Source organism: Pantherophis guttatus, chromosome 1 (genome assembly GCF_059756535.1).
Source record: "Pantherophis guttatus breed Tessera chromosome 1, ASM5975653v1, whole genome shotgun sequence".
NCBI classification, from domain to species: Eukaryota; Metazoa; Chordata; class Lepidosauria; order Squamata; family Colubridae; genus Pantherophis; species Pantherophis guttatus.
This window is the reverse complement of record NC_142063.1, coordinates 65,546,231-65,566,272: the sequence shown is the minus strand read 5'-3', so window position 1 is coordinate 65,566,272 and position 20,042 is coordinate 65,546,231. Positions and strand designations below refer to the sequence as shown.

The following is a 20,042-nucleotide window of genomic DNA, read 5'->3' as shown; positions in this document are numbered from 1 at the left end:
TCATAAATTGAGGACAGTTGAGCAAATATAATTTCATTTTCAATTTCACATACTATTAATTTGCTATTCTCTCAAGGATCGCTTGCTTCCTCCCCCTCCCCCTTTCTCATAAAACTAGGATGTTAGACTGAAATATGATTTGTTAACCCAATGAGATTTGAACATGGATCCCTTCAATCCCACTCACATTTATTGTAGCTGCAGTTCTACAATCTTGGTGCCTTTCAGAAGCGTAGTCTTTAGTTTCCAGAACTTTTAGCATTAGCCACAGTAGGTTAGCTATGGTAATAGCCACATAGGATTCAAAAGTATGAGCTCTTTGATGCTATTAAGGTTAAACTCCTACTTATCTAACTATATGCTGGAGTGAAAATTTTCATTCTCCTTAGAATGCTGTAGGATTAAATAATGTAGATCCTCTTTCAGATATGAAAGAAAAAAATATTGTTTGCATTCAGTATCTGACTCAGTATCAATATATTGTATTTCAGTTCAAAATAAAGGATATCACACCTTCCAGCCAGTGTTTGTTCCATATAACTAATGTGTTTGCCAAAGTTAAGCACAGAGCTTCAAGAGAGTCAAATGTATTTCCTGGATAGGGTTAAATCCCTACCACATGATTTGTTCATCAACTAAGACAAAGTGTGACTTGCTTTTGGCTTAGTTTGTTGCATGAATTCAACAAGTTGCAATTTATTCAACAATGCACGAGATAAAGAAAGTGTAGATTACAATGAAACGTAACTATTAGCATGAAACATAACTATTCTTTTGTTTTGTTAATGATGACTTTATCAGTGTGAAAAATCATGTCTATGGAGATTCTCAGTCATCTAGGTCATGGTTGTCCCAAAGGTGCTTTTTCAAGAGGCAACTGGACTCTCTTGGTTTTTCTTTGAAGACATTTTGCTTCTCATTCAAGCTGCTTCTTCAATTCTGACTGGATGGTGGGGAATGGAAGGATATATTTTTCTTGCAGACAGTTGGTCATTTGCATTTTTTAGAGAGTTGTTGAGGCCATTTTGGAGGTTTATCTGTATCCTCAGGGTCACCGGAGTAGTACAAATGGGAGTGGAGCCTCCTTGGAACTGCTGAAAGGCTCCTCATCCTTTTTGGATGAGAAACAAAACGTCTTCAAAGAAAAACAAGAGAGTCCAGTTGCCTCTTGAAAAGCACCCTTGGGACAACCATAACCTGGATGACTGAGAATCTCCACAGACATTAATTGGATGTAAACAGCTTTTCATGAAGGCAGTATATACATAGATGTGTAAAAAAAAATCTAAATACAACATATACAATATAGAAAAAAAATTAAGCTTTTTTTATTTCAGAGGTAAGAGTTTTTAGCATTCTTCTCCCCAAACTATACTAAAACTCTATTTCAAATTTAAATAATTTATATATAGTATACAACAATTATGAATCATTTCAATAGGGCAACTTGATCAAAATGCTGTGCATCTAAACAGTATGGCTTTATACAATGTATCTCAATCACATATGAATTATACAATATCCTATATTATAGTACAGTCATAAAAAAAAGAACTAGCAAGTTCTTTCACTACCTTCTAAACCCCCTCTCCCCAGTAAAGAACATAAGACAATAACATCCATTCAGCAGCTCTGGAACATTCTTCCATTTGCTGTGCTAGAATTCTCAATACATCTCCACTCCAATTGTAAAACATGTGATGATTTGATACATGTACCTAACATTCTACTAAGTCACCATTTGTTTGAGTCTACAAAAAAGTGCACCTGTCCAAAGTATGGATAAAGTACATTTGCTGTTGTCATAGAGGAACTAAATTACCACTCCCAGAAATAAATTTTACAAATACAAGCCTTCTAGATAACCAAATATTACAAAAAAGCATGGCACATTTGTGAAACTTAATCCCTAAATTAAGTATTTTGCAAATGTAGTATTAAGCTTTTTGTTTTCTAGAAACCAATCCTTTAACTGTTTATCTCTGAGTTAAGTTACAGTTAACTTCCAGGTTCTCATTCATAAAATTTGGTAAAACTTAAAAACAAGTACCAAAATTAGGGCTCTTGAAATAAATGCTACTCAGCAGAACTTATTCAAGCTTCATTCACTCAACAGAACTTCAAGTTTCAGTCCCAAATAAATTCAAGAGAGAGACACACTTAAGACAATTTAAAGAAAGATAAAAGCTTGGATTGAGCTTTTTTGCCAGCAGGAATATTGTCTTGAGTGGAGTTCCACTCAAAATGTTCTTTTTCCCCCTGCACAACACAGCAGCATTTGCTTTACTGTTCTGGAGTACAGTCCTGTGCAGATCTGGGGAAGCATAAGTGACTTCAGGGTAAGGGAAAATGACACCAAAAGCTTCCACCAGTGGGATCTGTCTGTGAATAAGGTCTTCAGGGGGAACCGATTCTGGATCCAACATTTTCACTTCTACATTTACAAGCTTAGATATAAGAGCACAGAAATATGGCTGGGATCAAACCATTATAAATCAAGAGGCTTGACAATTGGAAGAAGTTTTGTTGTGGGGATTGGGTTTTTTGGTGATCCTCTATACCGAGACTTTGTTCCTGCCGTTTTCCTGAGAACATATTTATCAGGTGTACCCACTGAAGCATTTAAGCTTGTGCTCGTTTTCACAACAGTTTTTGGTGCTTCGTGGTTAGTTAAGTCCTCAAGGACAGATTTGGAATTATTATTAAACGTTTCTTTGATTGTTTGCTCTGATGGATATATCAAATGAGGGTAGGATTTGGGAAAGAGAGCCAACTGATCATGTTTTTCTTTGCATGTAAGTTTAGAAGGTAGTGAATTTGTCAGTGAATTGTCTGTAGTTACTGCATAGGAAGACAATGCAGTTTCGTAGCTCACTGATTTAGCAAGAGAAGTGCAGCCATCACCAGCTTGTTTACAAGTAACTGGCTGTTTATGAGTTTCCAAGAGGGAATTTATTCTCCTTACAGATTGACGGACTGGGGTACGTTGAAATCTAAGCACTGGCTTTCTTCTGGTTGCAGAATGTGATTCGTTTAATGAAAGTTTGTTGAACCAATGTATATGATCAGCCACTTTTCCTGAAGGGGAAGATTTAGATTTGTCATAGGATTCCGTTTCAAGAAACAGTTGGTCATTTTTATCTCCACCTTCTGAGAAAGAGGTCTCTTTCTTTGAATTACAGTATTTAGATTTCTTTTTTGGACAGATAAATTGCTTATTTGATTCCACTATCTCCTTCTGCACATTATTTACATTATTTAATTGAATAACATGAGATGTAATCAACTGGTCTACTTCTTCTAATTCATCACTTTGATTTAAAATATGAACTGGATGATCACTCTTATTATTTTGGAAGAGAAGTCCATTAATAGCATTGACCTGATCAATGGTATTCGATTTAGTGACTGATTTTGCAAACTGAGGTTCCTCCTTAACATCTACTGTCTTATCTGTTGTTTTAAAGAAATCGTTCAATTTTAGTTCTGGGTTCTTGAATTTTAATACATTTGATGTTGAAGGCTCCATTTCATATAAATCATGAAGGTTGCTTCCAGATTCAGAAAACGCTTTCTTAATTCTCTGTAGCATGTGTTCAGTTAAATTATTTTCATCCTCAAAAAAAGATGGGTTTTTTTTACTGCTATCACATTCACTATTTGCGAACATGGGCTCAACAGGAATAACTAATGGCTTTCTATTGGCAGAAGCAGTTTCGGAAGAAGAGATTTCTGTTTCAGGACATCCCATTAATGAAATTCTGGTCTCCTGAGAGTCTGTGGTTGCAGGACCAATCCAAGACATTCGATAGTTTGCTGCAGTATGACGGCTTGGTATTTGTAAATTTTCTTCTGACTTGCTGATGTTTTTCAAACCTTAAAAAATAGACACTTTAAAAAAAATCAGCAAAATCGAAATTGTGCACATTAAATGAACATTAATACTATAATTCCAGATAATATATCAGAACTCTGCTTTTATACTATAGTACCATGTAATATCATTGTTACAACTTCACTGGCCCAACAGGGTTACTAAGAATAAAAAGAGCCATTAGTGGACTAGCTTTAAAAGAACATACAAATGTAATAGTCATGCCATTCTGGTCTCTTCTTCTTAACTTGGCGACACATTGTACTTCTCCCATGTTAATTCTAGTGCCTTATATGAATTATGTAGGAAGGAACAAAAATCTTAATGTTTGGAAAATGAAGCAATCTCCACAGAATCGTTCTATATATTTAGAATGTATATTTAAAACTGAAGTGTCAAATAGGAACATACTAGGAAAATAATTTCTGGTTACTTTATATCTCAATACATGACCAGAAGTAATAACTTGTATTTTGAAGTGCAAATCTGTACGTATGTCCAATTGTAAATGCATTAGTCTCATTTGGAAAAGGGACAGTACACCAATAACATGCTACTGCTGCCAGTATGGAAACACAGTAGGACACAATAAGGAACACAGTAGGACAGATTTTTGAGAAACCAGATACATCTGGACTGAGATTGACTCAGCCCATCTTAACCTTATGGATAAACTACTGATAAAAACCTCTCAGTTCTAATAGTGACTTTCTTAACTTCAAATAGCCCACAAGATAGTCAAACACTGCAGAAAACTGGCAGCAAAGAGAAAAAGAAGTATGGTGGTCATCATAGTGTAGAAATGTATATTAATACTGCCCAATCAATAATTGTTGGAAGGTTGACATGTAGCAGGCATGATTAACCTTAAAGGTCTGCATGATCTTTTGTTATATTGATTTTTCAACCAGCTTATAAAACAATGCAATTTAGATCAAGAATTAACAGTATAATCAGCTACAACCCTAAAACTCCCTGCGTCAGTTATGTTGCTAAATTCCAAGAATCTGGAAAGTAGTTGGTTGCAATAGAAATAGAATGTAAAATGCAGTAAACATTTAAATATCGTATTTTACCCTAAACCCTCACTCCATAATGTAGTGTAACACAATACTATTGCTACTGAAAAAGGTTTGCTATATCAAGCTTTCGTTATATTTATCCTTTTTTAATTATAGACTTACCAACACTTGGGCTTAACAATGTTGCAGTCTTCATAGTTCCCACTCCATTTTCTTTATCTTGATGACCAGCAAGTCGGTGACCAATGCTTTCAGCTCTGTGGTTACCTTCATGCTCCACTGCAGTATTCTTAAAATTAAAAAAAAAAGTTTGATACAATTTTAATCAGATGCTTCTTTTATTCTTCTATATTGTCCTGAACATAGAGAGTGCCTGGGATTTCTAACAGGAAACCACACCATAAGAGAGAATGGACTAGCAGGCAGTGGCCATTAATAAGAAGAGGACAACAAGGGAAGAAGAATGAAAGCAAGACTAAATTGGTAAATGCTAACAATTAAGAAGTTTAAATCAGAAAAATAGCAAATATCTTCATGGAGCTAATGTCAATAAGCAATTCTTCAGTTTTATAGACTATTTACCACTCATCCTATATGACACAACAGATTGAATTACCCTTCAGTTCTTTATTACAAATAATAAACCAACAAGAATATTGTCCCAAAGGTGCTTTTTTTTTTTAAAGAGGCAACTGGACTTTCTGGTTTTTCTTTGAAGATGTTTTGCTTCTCATCCAAGAAGCTTTTTGGATGAGAAGAAAACATTTTCAAAGAAAAACCAGAAAGTCCAGTTGCCTCTTGAAAAAAAGCACTTTTGGGACAATATTCTTGTTGGTCAACCATGACCTGGATGACCGGGAATCTCCATAGACAACAACAATATTCTGCAAAAGACTGTTAGTAGCCTAAAATTACAAAAGTGGGCTTCTGACAAATGGTCAGATCAAACTGCTGTATTTTCCTCTTCAACTTCCAATCATAATCAGCTGTAATGAATTGTTTTGTGTGTATGTATCTGTGAATATTGGTTGCATGGAATTTATAGAAGCTACTATTTCCATTAAGGAGTGAAACATGGTTTTATATATAGCTATATAGTACCTGTCTGTTGCTTCTTCCAAGAATGAACTTCAATCGTAATGACCTGCGTACCACTTCTTTCCGGCTGATTTTAGGAGAAAAACAACCTGTTTTTCCAGATTCAACTCTGAAAGGAAAGAGAGATAAGTTGACTGAATACTGTTCTAAACTACTGATGAAAACCAGTTTGGTATAGTGGTTAAAGTAGTGGCCTAGAAACAAGGATATTATGAGTTCTAATCCCTCTTTAGGTATGAAAGCTGGTTAGATGGCTTTAGGCTAGTCACCTTTTCTTTCTCCATCCAATGCACATTATAGGATTGTTACTGTGGGGAAAATAGGAGGGAGGACTACTGTGTATGTAGGTAGGATAAAAATAAATAAAATTGATATTCTAAAATCAGCTAATTTACAAGGAAAGTAACTATTTAAGAATAAACTGGTTATAAAATAAAAAATAGCAACAAAAATGAGAAAAAGAATATCTACTGAAAATAGGTTGTGGGAGATCCATTCCTGAGTAAATAGAACATTAGTGTCAACTACAGAACTGATATTACTTTTTCATACAATAAACAATGAACTTTCAATTAATTCCTGGATATTTAATGTAACTTTCCATTCATGAAAACGAATACTAAAACTGAGAAGAGAGCTAAATATTTCTAAATGTTTATTTTATCCTTTATTATGAATAATGAATTATTATCAAAATAACAAAGGATAACGGCATTATATACAGAGGGAAAATATTTTACTATAGTAAAATAACATGAGAACCAAGAGATCAAGTAGCTTTCAAAAAAAACCCAGAGGCCCCTAAGATTTGACTCGGCCATTATGTTTAACACTGTTCAGATTATAAAACATTAACACTTATAAATATAACAAGAAATATATTATTATACCTTCTGTGCCTATTTTAACAAACATACCTTTGTACTTTTTTATTGGCAATCCTTTTGCTCCTTCGACTTCTTACAGTAGAGAGAGATTTCTCACAAGTAGCTGAGGTAGATAATGAAGCTTGAGATGTATCCAGAGACACAAAAGGGCTATCTTCAAATGGAGCTATAGGATTTACAAAAATAACATCTTATTTTAAAATTATTCTACTTAAGAATAGAATTTTTATGCATAAAAATGTCTCATTGGCCCCCACTTCTTGGTAACATTCTTGGTTTATTTAGAGAAATAAACTACAACCATATTCTTTCATATTCTGCTTAGTTAAACAAAAAAAATTATCTGGCCCAGGAATCTATTCTTTATACAATATTCTAAAAATAACCACTCCACAGGTTTTATTAAAATATTAATAGTTTTCATTTTTATTATTTCCAACTCATCTGAACATAAGAAAAGAATGTCTACCTCCAAGAGGAGGATAAACCCCTGAAAAAAACAGAACTGGACCAAATATGGTGTGAATAAAAGAAATACCATGTTAAAAAAAATGGACAGGATGTGGCTGGGGATTGCAGAGAAAAAAAATCCCAAAAAATTCTTGCAATACATTCCTGTGACAAAGAAAGTTGGGCAATGGCTCAGAATGCATGTAGCTGTTCTGTTTAAGCCCCCTTCTCTTTGTACCACCGGGGTACTACTATATTTGTTTATTTACACCCCACCAACACAATCCCGAAAGGTTGTAGTATATTATGGAATATTTCATCTATGATTATCCTCATGGTCAGTTCAATTATTGATGATTTTTTCAAACACATTTAGGAATTTGTGCCAGAAATAGCATGTTAAGAATTCAAATTAGTCTTCAAAGATTCAAGGCTTTCAAAATTACTTGAATTTTTGTTTCTTTTCTAACAATGAAATCTTTTCCAGAACTTTTAGATATAGTTCAGTGAATGTCTACTCAGCGATACTACACCAAACTATCATTTATTTGTAAATTACTCTTAAGACATGTGAAATGCTTTCAACGCTATGTAAATGCTATTAAGCAATGTGAAAAATAAAGAAAATGTCATGGTAGTGTTGTTTGTACAGAGTATTTCTGCATTGTTGTCTGTAATAAAGAAATGTGAGAGGTAGGAATTTGAACACCCAGAGAACATTGCTGAATATTTTTACTCTACCTGATCCAGGTGTTAAGCTAATGTTAAAAAGGGTATTTGGTAGCATTTCAGGACCCATGCTATGTCCAACAGATCGCCTTTTCTTGCTAGATAAGCGTTGACAAGAATCAGCAGGATATTTACGCTTACAATTTGGAGTAACCATCACTGGAGTCATTGATGAAAAGACTGTAAAGAAAAAAAATGTGCAGTTAAATACTTAATATGGGAAAACATACAAAGTATAGATTATTAATGGCCTGTGCAGCACAATTGCAAATAGAAATTATTTGCTTCATCCTGCAATTAGCAATGTGAAGAACAATGAAAAGGAGAAACTGAAAAATGGGGGGAGGGGGAGGCTTACCCTAAAAAAAAGAGGAACTTGTGGAAAACTGGAACAGTCCACCACATCTATTCTTTCATATTAAATATTTAAAAATTAACAACAGTATTCCTTCAAGTATGGACTAAACTTAGGAATGCAATTAATTATGCTTTTTAAGTCTAATTCTGTTCAGTTAAACAAACAAATGCAATGGATTTCATTCACAGGATATGTACAAGCCAAGTCTATATAGCCATTTGTTTTGGATGTCTTCATTTGGATTCCAATGCTGAGCAAAGAGTTAGATTTAGTGGTTTAAAGAGTCCCTTGCACATATTGTTTACCATGTTTTGTAATGCTTATTTTAATTACATGTTTATATTCTTCCTTTCTTCCAAGAGCTCAAGTTGGCCTACATGAGCATCTCCATTTAATTTCACAACAGCAACCCTACGCAATATATTGGGCTGATAGAGATTGACCGAGTCATGTCATTTGAATTTCCATGGCTAAAGGTGGACTTAAAACTGAATCTCCCTAGTCCTAGTCCAACACGTTAACCACTACATCACATACGTAAGATTAAGCACTGCATTGTCAAATGAAAGTATTTCTTTTTCTTTCCATACCGTTTGCCATTATTTTTTTAAAAATGCAACAATTACCATGTTTATTTTTTTCCACATATGAGAACAAAGCCATGCAATGTAACACAAAAGAAGGATTTCTTGTTAGCAATATAATAAGTAAAATGCTTTTGGAGCATGTATGCAAACTGAAATAATAGCTGAAATAGCCTTTTAGTTGTTACAGTGGCAAAGAACAAAATGGCACTAAGCTTTAATATGCAGCAAAATAAGCAGGCCATGTCTTAAGTGTAAAACTCAACTCAATGGAATAGTATATGTAAGGATAAAAACAAGTATTACTGACTTGCTTACATTGTAATCTACCATATACTATTCCAGTACTGTAATATTAACATGTTCAAGCCTTGCTGACATGGAGGGCTTCATGCAAATGCACTATACCTACCACATTGGTCTCTCTGTGGAGTAGTGGAGGGTGTTCTGTTAGATTTAAGTTTATTCAGAGCTCCACTAACAATATCTGAAATTGAAGATACATCAAGCAATCAACATTTTAATGTTTAATTTCTTTTTTTATTTAGCCCTTGATAAAGATTTGCATTTTTAAAACTTGAGTTAAAAAAAACAATTGCAGAAGGAATTTACTTATTACCTCCTATGCTCTGCCGTCTCCTTCTCAAGTGTTCAGAGGGAGTTTCAATTTCGCTTTCTTGATCATCATGGAGTACAGGGGTAGAAGCAGAATCATCAATGCCAAGTATGGATGGTATTTTTTGCAGGATAAACTTTGGTATTTGTCCTGAAAAAGATATAATTATATTCTCAAAAAAGAACAACCCCTAAACAATGTTCTAATATCATAATACCGATCATCATCACCTTACCTATTTCTTCTGCATGATCAATCAATGTCTGCAGAACTCCAGCCTGCAAGCGGAGTTTCTTCTCTGTGTGTACAGATATTTTTTCAATTTCACTTGATTGCAAGAGATTTGGAGAAAAAATTACTGCTAGATTACAACTATCCATCTTGTTCTCAGCAGATCTATGCAATGAAAAAAATAGAATAGCTTTAGATTTCATATTTGTTTAAATATAACACAATTTAATATTCATTGTTCAAAATGCTAAATCAGCACTGATACTGAAGAGTTCTTAATTACTAATTAGTTACTGCAACTTTGGTTCTAGTATTTCTACTATAAACTTGATACAAGATTGCTTTCCCATGCTTGCTGCTATCTGGTGCAGAACAAAACAAAAAAAACCCAAAACATGAAAGTCTATCAAAAGTCTGGATAGGGTTTGCAACTCTTGGGGGAGCTACATACACCTTGGTGCAAATCTCAGTTTAAATTGTTTCAACGAGAAATCTTAGAATGAAATATTATTATAATCAGAACATGATTTAGTCATTTATGCTTTCTAACTACATGCTCCAAAAGAAAAAGAAATATTCTTCCTAATGATCCTGACGAGGTGGCTCAAGTGGCTAAAACACTGAGCTTATCAATCAGAAAAGTCGGCAGTTCAGCGGTTCGAATACCTAGTACAGGTTTCCTGCATGAGCAGGGAATTGGACTAGATGACCTCCAAGGTACCTTCCAACTCTGTTACTGTTACTAATGCTTCATTTTTTAATTGCCTAGAAGTAGTTAAACTGTGATATCTTATCAAGATGATGTATTGTGAGGAAAATTGCTTACTAAAAATAAATGTCAAAATACACATATACATAATACAACTCTGATTAGTTTAAGGCATCAAAAATATTCCAATTCAAAAGCAGAAAATACTCTAAACCTCCACATCGTTATCATATCTTCTACAGTTCCACTGCAGGCATATAAAAGAGGGCAAATCAAAGCCAAAATCTTCATGAAATCTGCAGATTACCTTAGAGACACTTTTTTGAGAAACTGGAAGAAATATCTGAGTGTTTCAATTATTTCCTCATTTACAAGGCAGGAGATGAGTAGTGTAGCAGAATTCCGCTCCTCGCTGTCTAACTTCTGGGCCTTAATAAGAGCTTCTTGCAGATGATATGGAAGGATTGGCTCAGGCAATTCTCTGAAGAACTGCTTCAAAAGTCCTGCAACATCACATGGTAGTGCACTGGATAGGCAATTTTCACCTTTATCCACTTTATTCTAAGAATGGTAAGAAAATAAATATTGTCAATAGAGAAAACAGCATACTTTGAGAAATGGCAATGGAGATCTGGAAATGAGCTCAAATCTACTGAATAATTCAAGGTATTTACACATAGACAACGCATTTTGGTTTTGGTATAAATTTGTGGAAAGAGCATGCAGAAACATTAAGCACATCAGTGTCAACACATCAACACTGTTAAAAATAAAGCAAAATGGGGAAGTGGTGTACCTTTAAAGTTTTTAAGCGAACAACTGATCCAGATTTTCTGAAGAGCCCCTCTATTTGAATATGTTCTTCCAAGTATTGACAAGCCTCAACTAAAAAGCTGATGAGAGGGAGGGAGGGAGGGAGGGAAAGAGAGAGAACACTTGAATTTAGCTTTTGCAATTCTGGTCTTAATTTGCCTATATTCAGATTGGTAAATATTACGTTAATAGGATGAGATATATAAAATATTCACTGTTTAATTCTGGACGAATTCTGGAAGTACAGCTTCCTTTATTCTCTCACTAACAGCTTTGTGAAAATAAAAATATATAGTTACTTTTAACCTACTGCTCTTTCTCACCCTTTCCATTATTGCACTGTAATGCTAGAAACAAATTCCACTCCATTAAGACAAGGAATCATAATGTCTCATGCTTATTGCATTACAGAGCTGATTATTGACTGTTATATTTTTGCCAAAATCTAAGCCTAATTTAAATATTACCTAACATATATTTGCCATATTTGTGAAGACTCTAGTTATAGTCAAATTGTAACTTACCAAGGTATATTTCCATATTCACATACAACTTGAGGTAATTCTTGAAGAGGTATTCCAAATACTTTTCCCTAAAAAATCAAACATGTCATTTAATAATGTAGAAAAATATGTTTCACTAACAAAATAAGGAACTAAAATCTAAACAGGCTTTTGGTATAAATCCATTTACCTCTTTTTAAATGTAGATATATTAGCAAACAAAAAAATAAGTTGTAGTTTGCAAGTCCCTTATTCTAGATTAATCACTAGACAATCATTCCAAAGTTAATAATTTAATTACTATTTGCATTTCAAACACTCCAACTCACTTTATTAACATGTACAAAATATCTAAAACTGAAAAAAGACAACCTTCTAAAAACTTCCAATGAAAGTCTTCTATATAATTTGTATTATAGCAGTAGCTTCTTGAATACTATCTTATGTGATACAGGTTTCGAATAATAGTTTACTTCATAAGCTGAAGTTACCCAATGGTATGTTAACCAGAAGAATAAACTACAGATAGCATTTATCTAATCAGATTGTGCTCTTTTTAAGCATAGGTATACTTGCTCACTCATGCAAGAATAAGTAACCACATGCTTCCTTGCTTTCCCTTATAGCTAAGATACAATATATGCATTGTATCTTTCTCACAAGGAGATGTAACAATCAACTTTTCTCTATTACTAAAATCATAAGGTATTAATGTATCTATCTTTTAATGTATCTTTTAAATTTTCCCTATTTTAAGAGTCTACCAAAAAGTTAAATTTGTTATCTAGAATTTAAAAGAGTTACAGAGCAGAGAAAAGAGGATCAATTCAATTATGCTTATTTGGACAGGGAAAACAATCTAGCAAAGTACATTTCTAATTAAATCAAGATGTTTTCTTTTGAGCCATTAACATATAGATAAGTATCTTAATCCTATTAATCTATTTTAATCCTTTTAGAAATATTTATCTTTTATGGTTATAATGCTTTTAATGATGCAAGCTACCCCGACCAAGTTTGAAATGAGATACTGTAAGTGGCAAATAAATCAAATAAATAATAAAGTCATTACTTGGTTTTATGCATGTTAAATCCTAAATCATTGCAACCTACAATCTCACACTGTATCCCTTCACAGGTAATCTTAATAAAATTCTTTGAATCAGTGAGTTATAGAAAAAGATTCCTCAAGCAAGGAAAACTGCAAGTAGTTTTACTCCCCGCATCTTAAGTTATACTAAATAGATCAAATAGTTTCCGGAGTGAAAAATCAATATCGGATCCAATTTTTTAAGTTAACTGCCGTTAATTTTACTGAGACACAGACCAACAGGACTTTTCATATTCCCAAAGGTGCTTTTTCAAAAGGCAACTGGACTTTCTGGTTGCCTCCTGAAAAAGCACCTTTGGGACAATGACCTGGATGATTGAGAATCTCCATAAACATTTCCATATTACCATTTTCAAAATCAAAGTAGCATTAATCACCTTATTTTTATTGGTTAATCCATAGAACACAGAATAGGGTTGGAAATCAGCCTTGAAGGTCTTCTAGTCCAACCTTCAAGAAGGAGACCCTATTCCATTCTGGACCAATAGCTATCTAATTGCTTCTTGAAAACCTCCAGTGATGGAGCACCCACAACTTCGCTGTCCTACTGATTAATTGTTCTCACTGTCAGGAAATTTCTCCTCTCTTTAATACTCTTCCATCCGTTATTTCTTGTCCTGCCCTCAGGTCTATCTTGCCGCCATAGCAGGCATTGTTTGCTAACACAGATGCATGAGAGCAAATTACTATTGTTTGCAGATAGCTAATGTATTCCCATCCAAAGTTGTACAGGTAAATGAAAAGGGGGGATGGGAGGGGGGGGGAAAGAAAGAAGATTATAAGAATAAATGTACAATTATGATGATAATACTGATAGGTAGTATAAATATGAAAAGAAACTGAAAGAAAGTATATATGATTAGAATACAGGAGTTGCTCGGATACCAAATAAAGAGTATATTCCACAGCAAAGTAGAAAGGAGAGAGGAGTAGAGGGTAGGAAGAGGAGAGGGAGGGAGAGCAATGGAAGAAAGGGAAAAGGAGAGGAAGGAAGGGTAGGGGACAGGAGTAGGAAAGAAGGTGAGAAGGGGGAAAAGAAGAGAGGAGTGGGGGAAAGGAAGGGGAAGTAGGATGAGGTAGGAGAGGAGGAAGGAGAAAGTAGGAGAGGAGGGAGGGAAGGGAAAGAAAGGAGAAGGTTTGGTGAGAAACGAGGGAAGAAAGAGTAGAAGAGCAACTCTGAATGTAATTAAAATGCCTTATTTTAATGCTTTCTTTAAGGAAAACATGTATATGTAGGATTAATTATGTATAAGAAAATGTACATTTTATATTATGTATATAAGAAATAAAACTGAAACACTTTTAAAAACAAACAAACTTGTACAGGTAGTCTTCGACTTACAACAGTTCACTTTGCAACCATTCAAAGTTACAACGGCACTGGAAAAAGTGACTTACGACCATTTTTCACACTTATAACCATTGGCCACGTTCAGATGCTTGACAACTGATTCACATTTATGACAGTGTCTGGACAGTTGCAATCTCTCGAGGAATCATGTGATCCCCTTTTGCTAGCTTCTGTTAAGCAAACTCAATGAGGAAGCCAGTTTCACTTAACAATGGTGTTACTGATTTAACAACTGCAGTGATTCACTTAACCAAGAAAAATCGTCAAATGGGCAAAACTCACTTAACAAATTTCTCCCTTGGCAACATACATTTTGGACTCCGTTGTGGTCGTAAGTTGAGGACTACCTGTGTTTACAAAGCCCTTCTTCTCAACGCCGCCCTTTTGTCCTCGGCAACAACTCAGGAAGCACCTTCGAGCGAAAGAGAAGCCCCAAACGAAGAAGGGCAGCTGCCTCGCTTCCAACAGACGTGGAAGCCTCGGGCCACTGCAACCCCTACGGCTTCGCCAGCGCCTTTACGAGAGTCCGCAAGGGCGCCTGATGGCGGAGCGTCCCCCTCAGTACCTTCCGACTCACCTCTCCCGCGACCGTCGACCTGGACGCTTTCCTCTTCCCGGTGCGATTCTTCAGCTTGATCCCGTAGGCGGCTCGGAGATGTTGCTGCACGGCCAGCTGAGCCAGCCTTTTTCCGGGACCATCCATAGCCGCCCTTCCGAACAGCCGCTGCTCTCCTCACCGCTCGACCGTCATCTCCTCAAGCCGCCCGTCCTCTGGGCGCAGGCCGTCAATCAGCCACTCAAACAGAGCGCCTGCCCAGCCCTGCTATCTGATTGGACGGCTTCTGTCTTCGAACTCTCAGGGCCCCCCTGGGCGCCTTCAACGGTCACCGGCGTAAAAAAAAAAAAAAAAGGCAAGTCGCGTCGAAAGCCCGTCATCCCGTGAGAAAGATAGGGGAGAGGGTCGTAACGATATAGTTAGCTGTGGGGCCTTCGCGTTTTTTTTCCGAGTCCGTGGGATTAGGCGATTTAGGAATAGGGTCAGAGAAATAATAAATAAGCAAAGCATTCAGGCGATAGCTGTAGGCACCTAAAGGTCCTCGCATTTAAAAATAAAACGTAGAGACACTAAACTGAAGAATGACTATTCGTGTTTTTGAAAGCTTTGACTTTTGATTCGAGTCTCTCTGATGGCTCTATGGACAAATGCAACCCATCGTGATTCCCTTTAGCAATAGTTAAAAAAAAAAAAGTTTGAATAGCAAGTTCAAGCTAGTTTCGCTTTGCAGTTCTTGTGGTTCGTATATGGGGGGGGAGTAAAAAAAGCCATTTGGCAGAGTTATTTGGTGTTTCTCTCTAAAATTCGACGTCTGAGCTCTTTCAACTCCATGCCAACTGGGTGTCTGAGTTTTATGAGCAACATAACAAAAACTTTTAAGATCTGTGCTACTTCATCTAATGCAGTGTTTCTCAACCTTGGTAGCTTGAAGATGGGTGGACGTTCACCCATCTTCAAGCTTCCAAGGTTGAGAAACACTGATCTAATGAAACTGAACAAGAGACCATGGTTTGTTAGCTAAGCCAAGGTTGGCTGCGGTCACACAATGCAGCAAACCCAAAAGCTTGCTGTGCAGACGGGGTGTGTGTGTGTGTGTGTGTGCTGGTTAGGCGTAATATGCTAAGTTCATCATAGAGTATCTTTTGGGGGATAAGACTTAGGACTGTTGTGAAGGAAAACCAAATGACTTCCTTTAGTCTTGGTCACAAGGAACAAGGTAATTCAATAAGTTTCTTTTATTTTTTTGCCTTTGCAAAGTGAAATGTTGATTATCCTGCTAATCCTTTTGCAGTTCCACTAATTCAATGGGATTTACAATCAAAGGCCAAGAGATTCAACACTTGACATTTTACTCCATATGCCAATAGTGTAGAAGTATTATGATTATTAATAAGTTGTGGTAAAACTAGTTCGTCTCCTTGTGGTGTACCCTGAATAGTGCAATTATGTGAACAACATGAAGTAGGAACTGTTGGCAGCCAAGCCATACAATAAATATTAATATGTTCAAGTAGCCTTCCCGAGACAACTTGTCCTTAAAGAATAAATAAAACTAGAATGAGTGCAAAGATTTTGGGTAAACCATCAGTAGCAGCATTATTAGATCATTTCTGTTTACAATATTGTGAAATGAGATGTATAACAGAAGGGGGCACTCTTGCCTGAGACACTGAAAGTTCCTCCTGTCACCCACAATACAATATACACAATATTGGTTGTTATTATGTTATATTTCACAATAACAACTGTAGTATTTTATTTTTTATATATCTTTATATATGTAGATTGTTACAAGTAGTCTTCGACTTACAACCACAATTGAGCCCAAAATTTATGCTGCTAAGGAAGACTGTTGCTTTATTTTAAAAACTTTTTTTGCTACAGTTCTTAAGTGAATCACTGCAGTTGTTAAGTGAATTGTGTGATCGTTAAGAAAATCTGGCTTCCCCTTTGTCTTTCCTTGTCAGAGGTCACTGGGAAGGTTACAAATGGTGATCACATGGCCCAGGACAGTGCAACTGTCAAAAATACATGCCAGTTGCGAAGTACCCGAATTTTTATCTTGTGACCATGGAAATGCTGTAATGGTTGTAAATGTGAAAACCAGTCATAAGTCAGTTTTTTCAATGCTGTTGTAATTTCAAACAGTCATTAAATGAATGGTGTAAGTCAAGCACTACCTGTACTTGGAAGTTTCTTGGAAGAATATATTTTAATTCTACAAAACTCTGGATGTTGAAAGAATCAGATAATTGCTAAAGATTCTCTGCCTTCTTTTAATTTAATTCAGTTATTGTGGTATCAGTTCTAAATTAAGTTCTCTGTTGGTGATCTCAACCTATTCTGAAATCTCTATTCAAAGTTATTTTAATTTAAATCCCTCTTCATCAAAGAGCCAAGAAGTTTGAATTCTTTCCTTTCAGCTTATGTGGAAAGATGAGTGAGCTGTGTATTATGATAAGAACAAAGGAATGTTCAAATTATGTTGTTAAGAAATTATGCTGCACAATTGTTCTACTTCAGTTGCCAGGGACATGTATTAAAATTTCAAGATATTTTCCTGATGAAAACTTTCATACTTTTTATATAGAATAAGAAAGACTTAAAATAATGTATTCATAAGTTAATTCCTACAGAAAGTCTGGTGAAGAATCCAATAGACCATATAGCTTTTAAGATTTATACAAAAACTATTTACATATTGTAAATAGTTTTTGAATAACGTGTCTTGTTTTCTAAAAAATCAAATAATAAAATCAAGACACAAGAGAAAAAGTATATTGAAGGGTGTGACCACTGAGAAGGCCCTATTACATAGTTCCTGTAGATAGAATTTCTTTAGTGATGAGATCCTTGGCAAAGTCTCTCCAAGATCTTATAAGATGGATGCTTAATATTATGATTGGTCACACAGTTAGCTAGATGTTTAGAATGGATTTGGCTTTTTTATCCATCTATTGGACACCTTGCTAAGGATAGCAAATGCTGTTGTTTGATGGATTGTAAGAAAGGGAAGGAAGGAAGAGGAAGGAAGGAAGGAAGGAAGGAAGGAAGGAAGGAAGGAAGGAAGGAAGGAAGGAAGGAAGGATAGTAGTGTTCAAGTGATGTTCCAGATGTTTTGAGATTACACCTTCACAGGGCTGTCTCAACACATGGGCCTGTTGGGCACTTGCCCATGGGTCCCACAAGCATAGGGGCCTTATACTAATCTGTGTATGTTAACCCTTCAATGGATCTTGTATCATATAAATACAGCAACTGTATAGCTTACTGAGTATTATTGTGTTTTTCAAGCCTCGTGTATTGTTCAAATGTTTATCATGTTGATTAGTTGTTGCTGCCAGCATGTTTTTAATGTTTCAATACCTATTTTCTTGCAAGTGCCAATAAAATAAATATATGTTTAATTTTATCAACCATTTACATTTTTATTCCTGCTTACACTGCTTTGCCCAGGGCCCATAATGCTGTTAAGACGGCCCTGTCCTGAGTCCTGTGTCCTGTATCCCATTTGTCACCACATGTCCAGCAGCTCCAAAATCTGACATGATACTTTGTTGACCCAGGTGATGACTGATCTGGTATGGTTTCTGTAAATGTCTTACAATATTGTTTACAGGAAAGACATTATTCATCTGATGAGAGCTTTCCAATATAATTGAACCTCTGGCATAGCTTTCATATTCCTCAGAGTACACACGTCCACATTTTCATCAAAGTAGCAACAATAATGATTAGAATATCTGCAACAATACCATTCCCTTGCAAGTAAGGACTAGCAGGACCACAAAATAGACAAAGTAATAGAAAATGAAGACGCTAAAGGGCTCCGGGTCTTTAGAATTGAAACAGACAAACCATATGGGATCCCAAATTTAACAATTGTCAGTAATACAGATCAAAAGTACCTGGAGACGAGATAGAAGGGGTATTGAAATGAAATATGGATATTTTGACAAAATTATTTGGGGTCCAGAAAAGAAAATGCTATCCAAAATTTATAATTTTATATTAGATGAGGATAGAGCGGAGACGATAGCTAAAAAACAGTTAAGCATTTGGGAGAAAAACTTAGGATATGCCCTCAATTTCAATGACTGGGAGACAGCTTGGAACAGGAATCTCAAAATAACAAAATCAGCAACATTCAGGGAAAACCACTACAAAATGCTGCATAGGTGGTATCTAGCCCCGGACAGGCTGGCTAAAATATTCCCAAACTCTTCTGCTTTATGCTGGAAATGTGGAAAAATGGTCGGCACCTTTTATCATCTTTGGTGGACCTGTCCTGAGACCAAAAAGTTTTGGTTAAAGATCCGACTCTGGCTCTCTGAAATAATGGGACAGGAGATAGTCCTGGCCCCGGAATCTTTTCTCTTAGGTATGACGGAAGATGGTCTCAACAATAATAAAACCCATTTGGCAATCCAAATTATCACTGCGGCTAGAATAGCCTTTGCGAAACTTTGGAAATCTAAATCTACCCCCTCTGAGGAAACATTAATAAATAAAATCCTAGAGTGCGCAGAGATGGCTAAACTGACAAACGAGCTAAAAAATGAAGAAAATTCAAAGCACTATGAAGTATGGGGAATTTGGTATAACTGGTTAAAGAATAGGATAAAAGTATGATAATAGGTTATAGTTGCTTAAACATCAGAAATGGACTCAATTGTATAGAAATGTAGAGAATTATATAGTATTGTATAATATAATGTATAGTGATAGTTATGGATGGAATCCATCCAATATTTGACTTATGAAATGTGTATACACCGTACCCCGGATCAAGATTGAGATTGTATTTTGTCTTTTTAAATACTAGAAAACTCAATAAAATATATTAATAAAAAAAAAAAAAAAAGTACCTGGAGACAGTACAATAGCAGAAAAAGACCTGGAGAAAATCAGATCTGCAAATATAAATCAAATGACTGTATCAAAAGAAAGCAAAGATAACAAAATACTAATAGACTCCTTGGGTGTAATCCCAAAACATCTGGAGCATCACTTGAATGCCATCAACATTTACAAAATCATGATCGTTCAATTGCAAAAGGCAGGTTTACTTACAACAGTTTTCATCTTGCAGTGATAGCAATAGTAATAGCACTTAGACTTGCATATCGCTTCATAGTACCTTACAGCCC

At 35.5% G+C, this 20,042-nt stretch overlaps 1 protein-coding gene across 2 annotated transcripts; it reads right to left on the bottom strand.

The window, feature by feature from the left end:
• Positions 1-1,306: 1,306 nt before the first annotated feature.
• Positions 1,307-15,411, bottom strand: ARHGAP11A (Rho GTPase activating protein 11A). 2 transcript variants are annotated; one of them, XM_034417916.3, is made up of 12 exons: positions 14,914-15,215; positions 11,896-11,963; positions 11,355-11,451; positions 10,866-11,119; positions 9,854-10,014; positions 9,622-9,768; positions 9,415-9,489; positions 8,073-8,240; positions 6,912-7,047; positions 5,998-6,103; positions 5,059-5,185; positions 1,307-3,876 (listed from the first exon to the last, which is right to left on the bottom strand). In XM_034417916.3, the coding sequence occupies exons 1-12, from the start codon at positions 15,037-15,039 to the stop codon at positions 2,489-2,491; spliced, it is 2,853 nt and encodes a 950-aa protein (XP_034273807.2). In that variant the 5' UTR covers positions 15,040-15,215; the 3' UTR covers positions 1,307-2,488. The 2 variants fall into 2 exon arrangements, with proteins under 2 accessions (XP_034273807.2, XP_034273808.2); XM_034417917.3 differs by lacking the exon at positions 9,415-9,489 and having other exon boundaries at positions 14,914-15,411.
• Positions 15,412-20,042: the final 4,631 nt, after the last annotated feature.

Coding starts and splice junctions, on each gene's coding strand:
- ARHGAP11A (XM_034417916.3), bottom strand. CDS start 15,039: ATGGATGGTCCCGGAAAAAGGCTGGCTCAGCTGGCCGTGCAGCAACAT. Junction 11,452..11,895: donor GAATATGGAAATATACCTTG/GTAAGTTACAAT, acceptor CCCTCTCATCAG/CTTTTTAGTTGAGGCTTGTC. Junction 7,048..8,072: donor TAGCTTAACACCTGGATCAG/GTAGAGTAAAAA, acceptor TAAATCCTATAG/CTCCATTTGAAGATAGCCCT.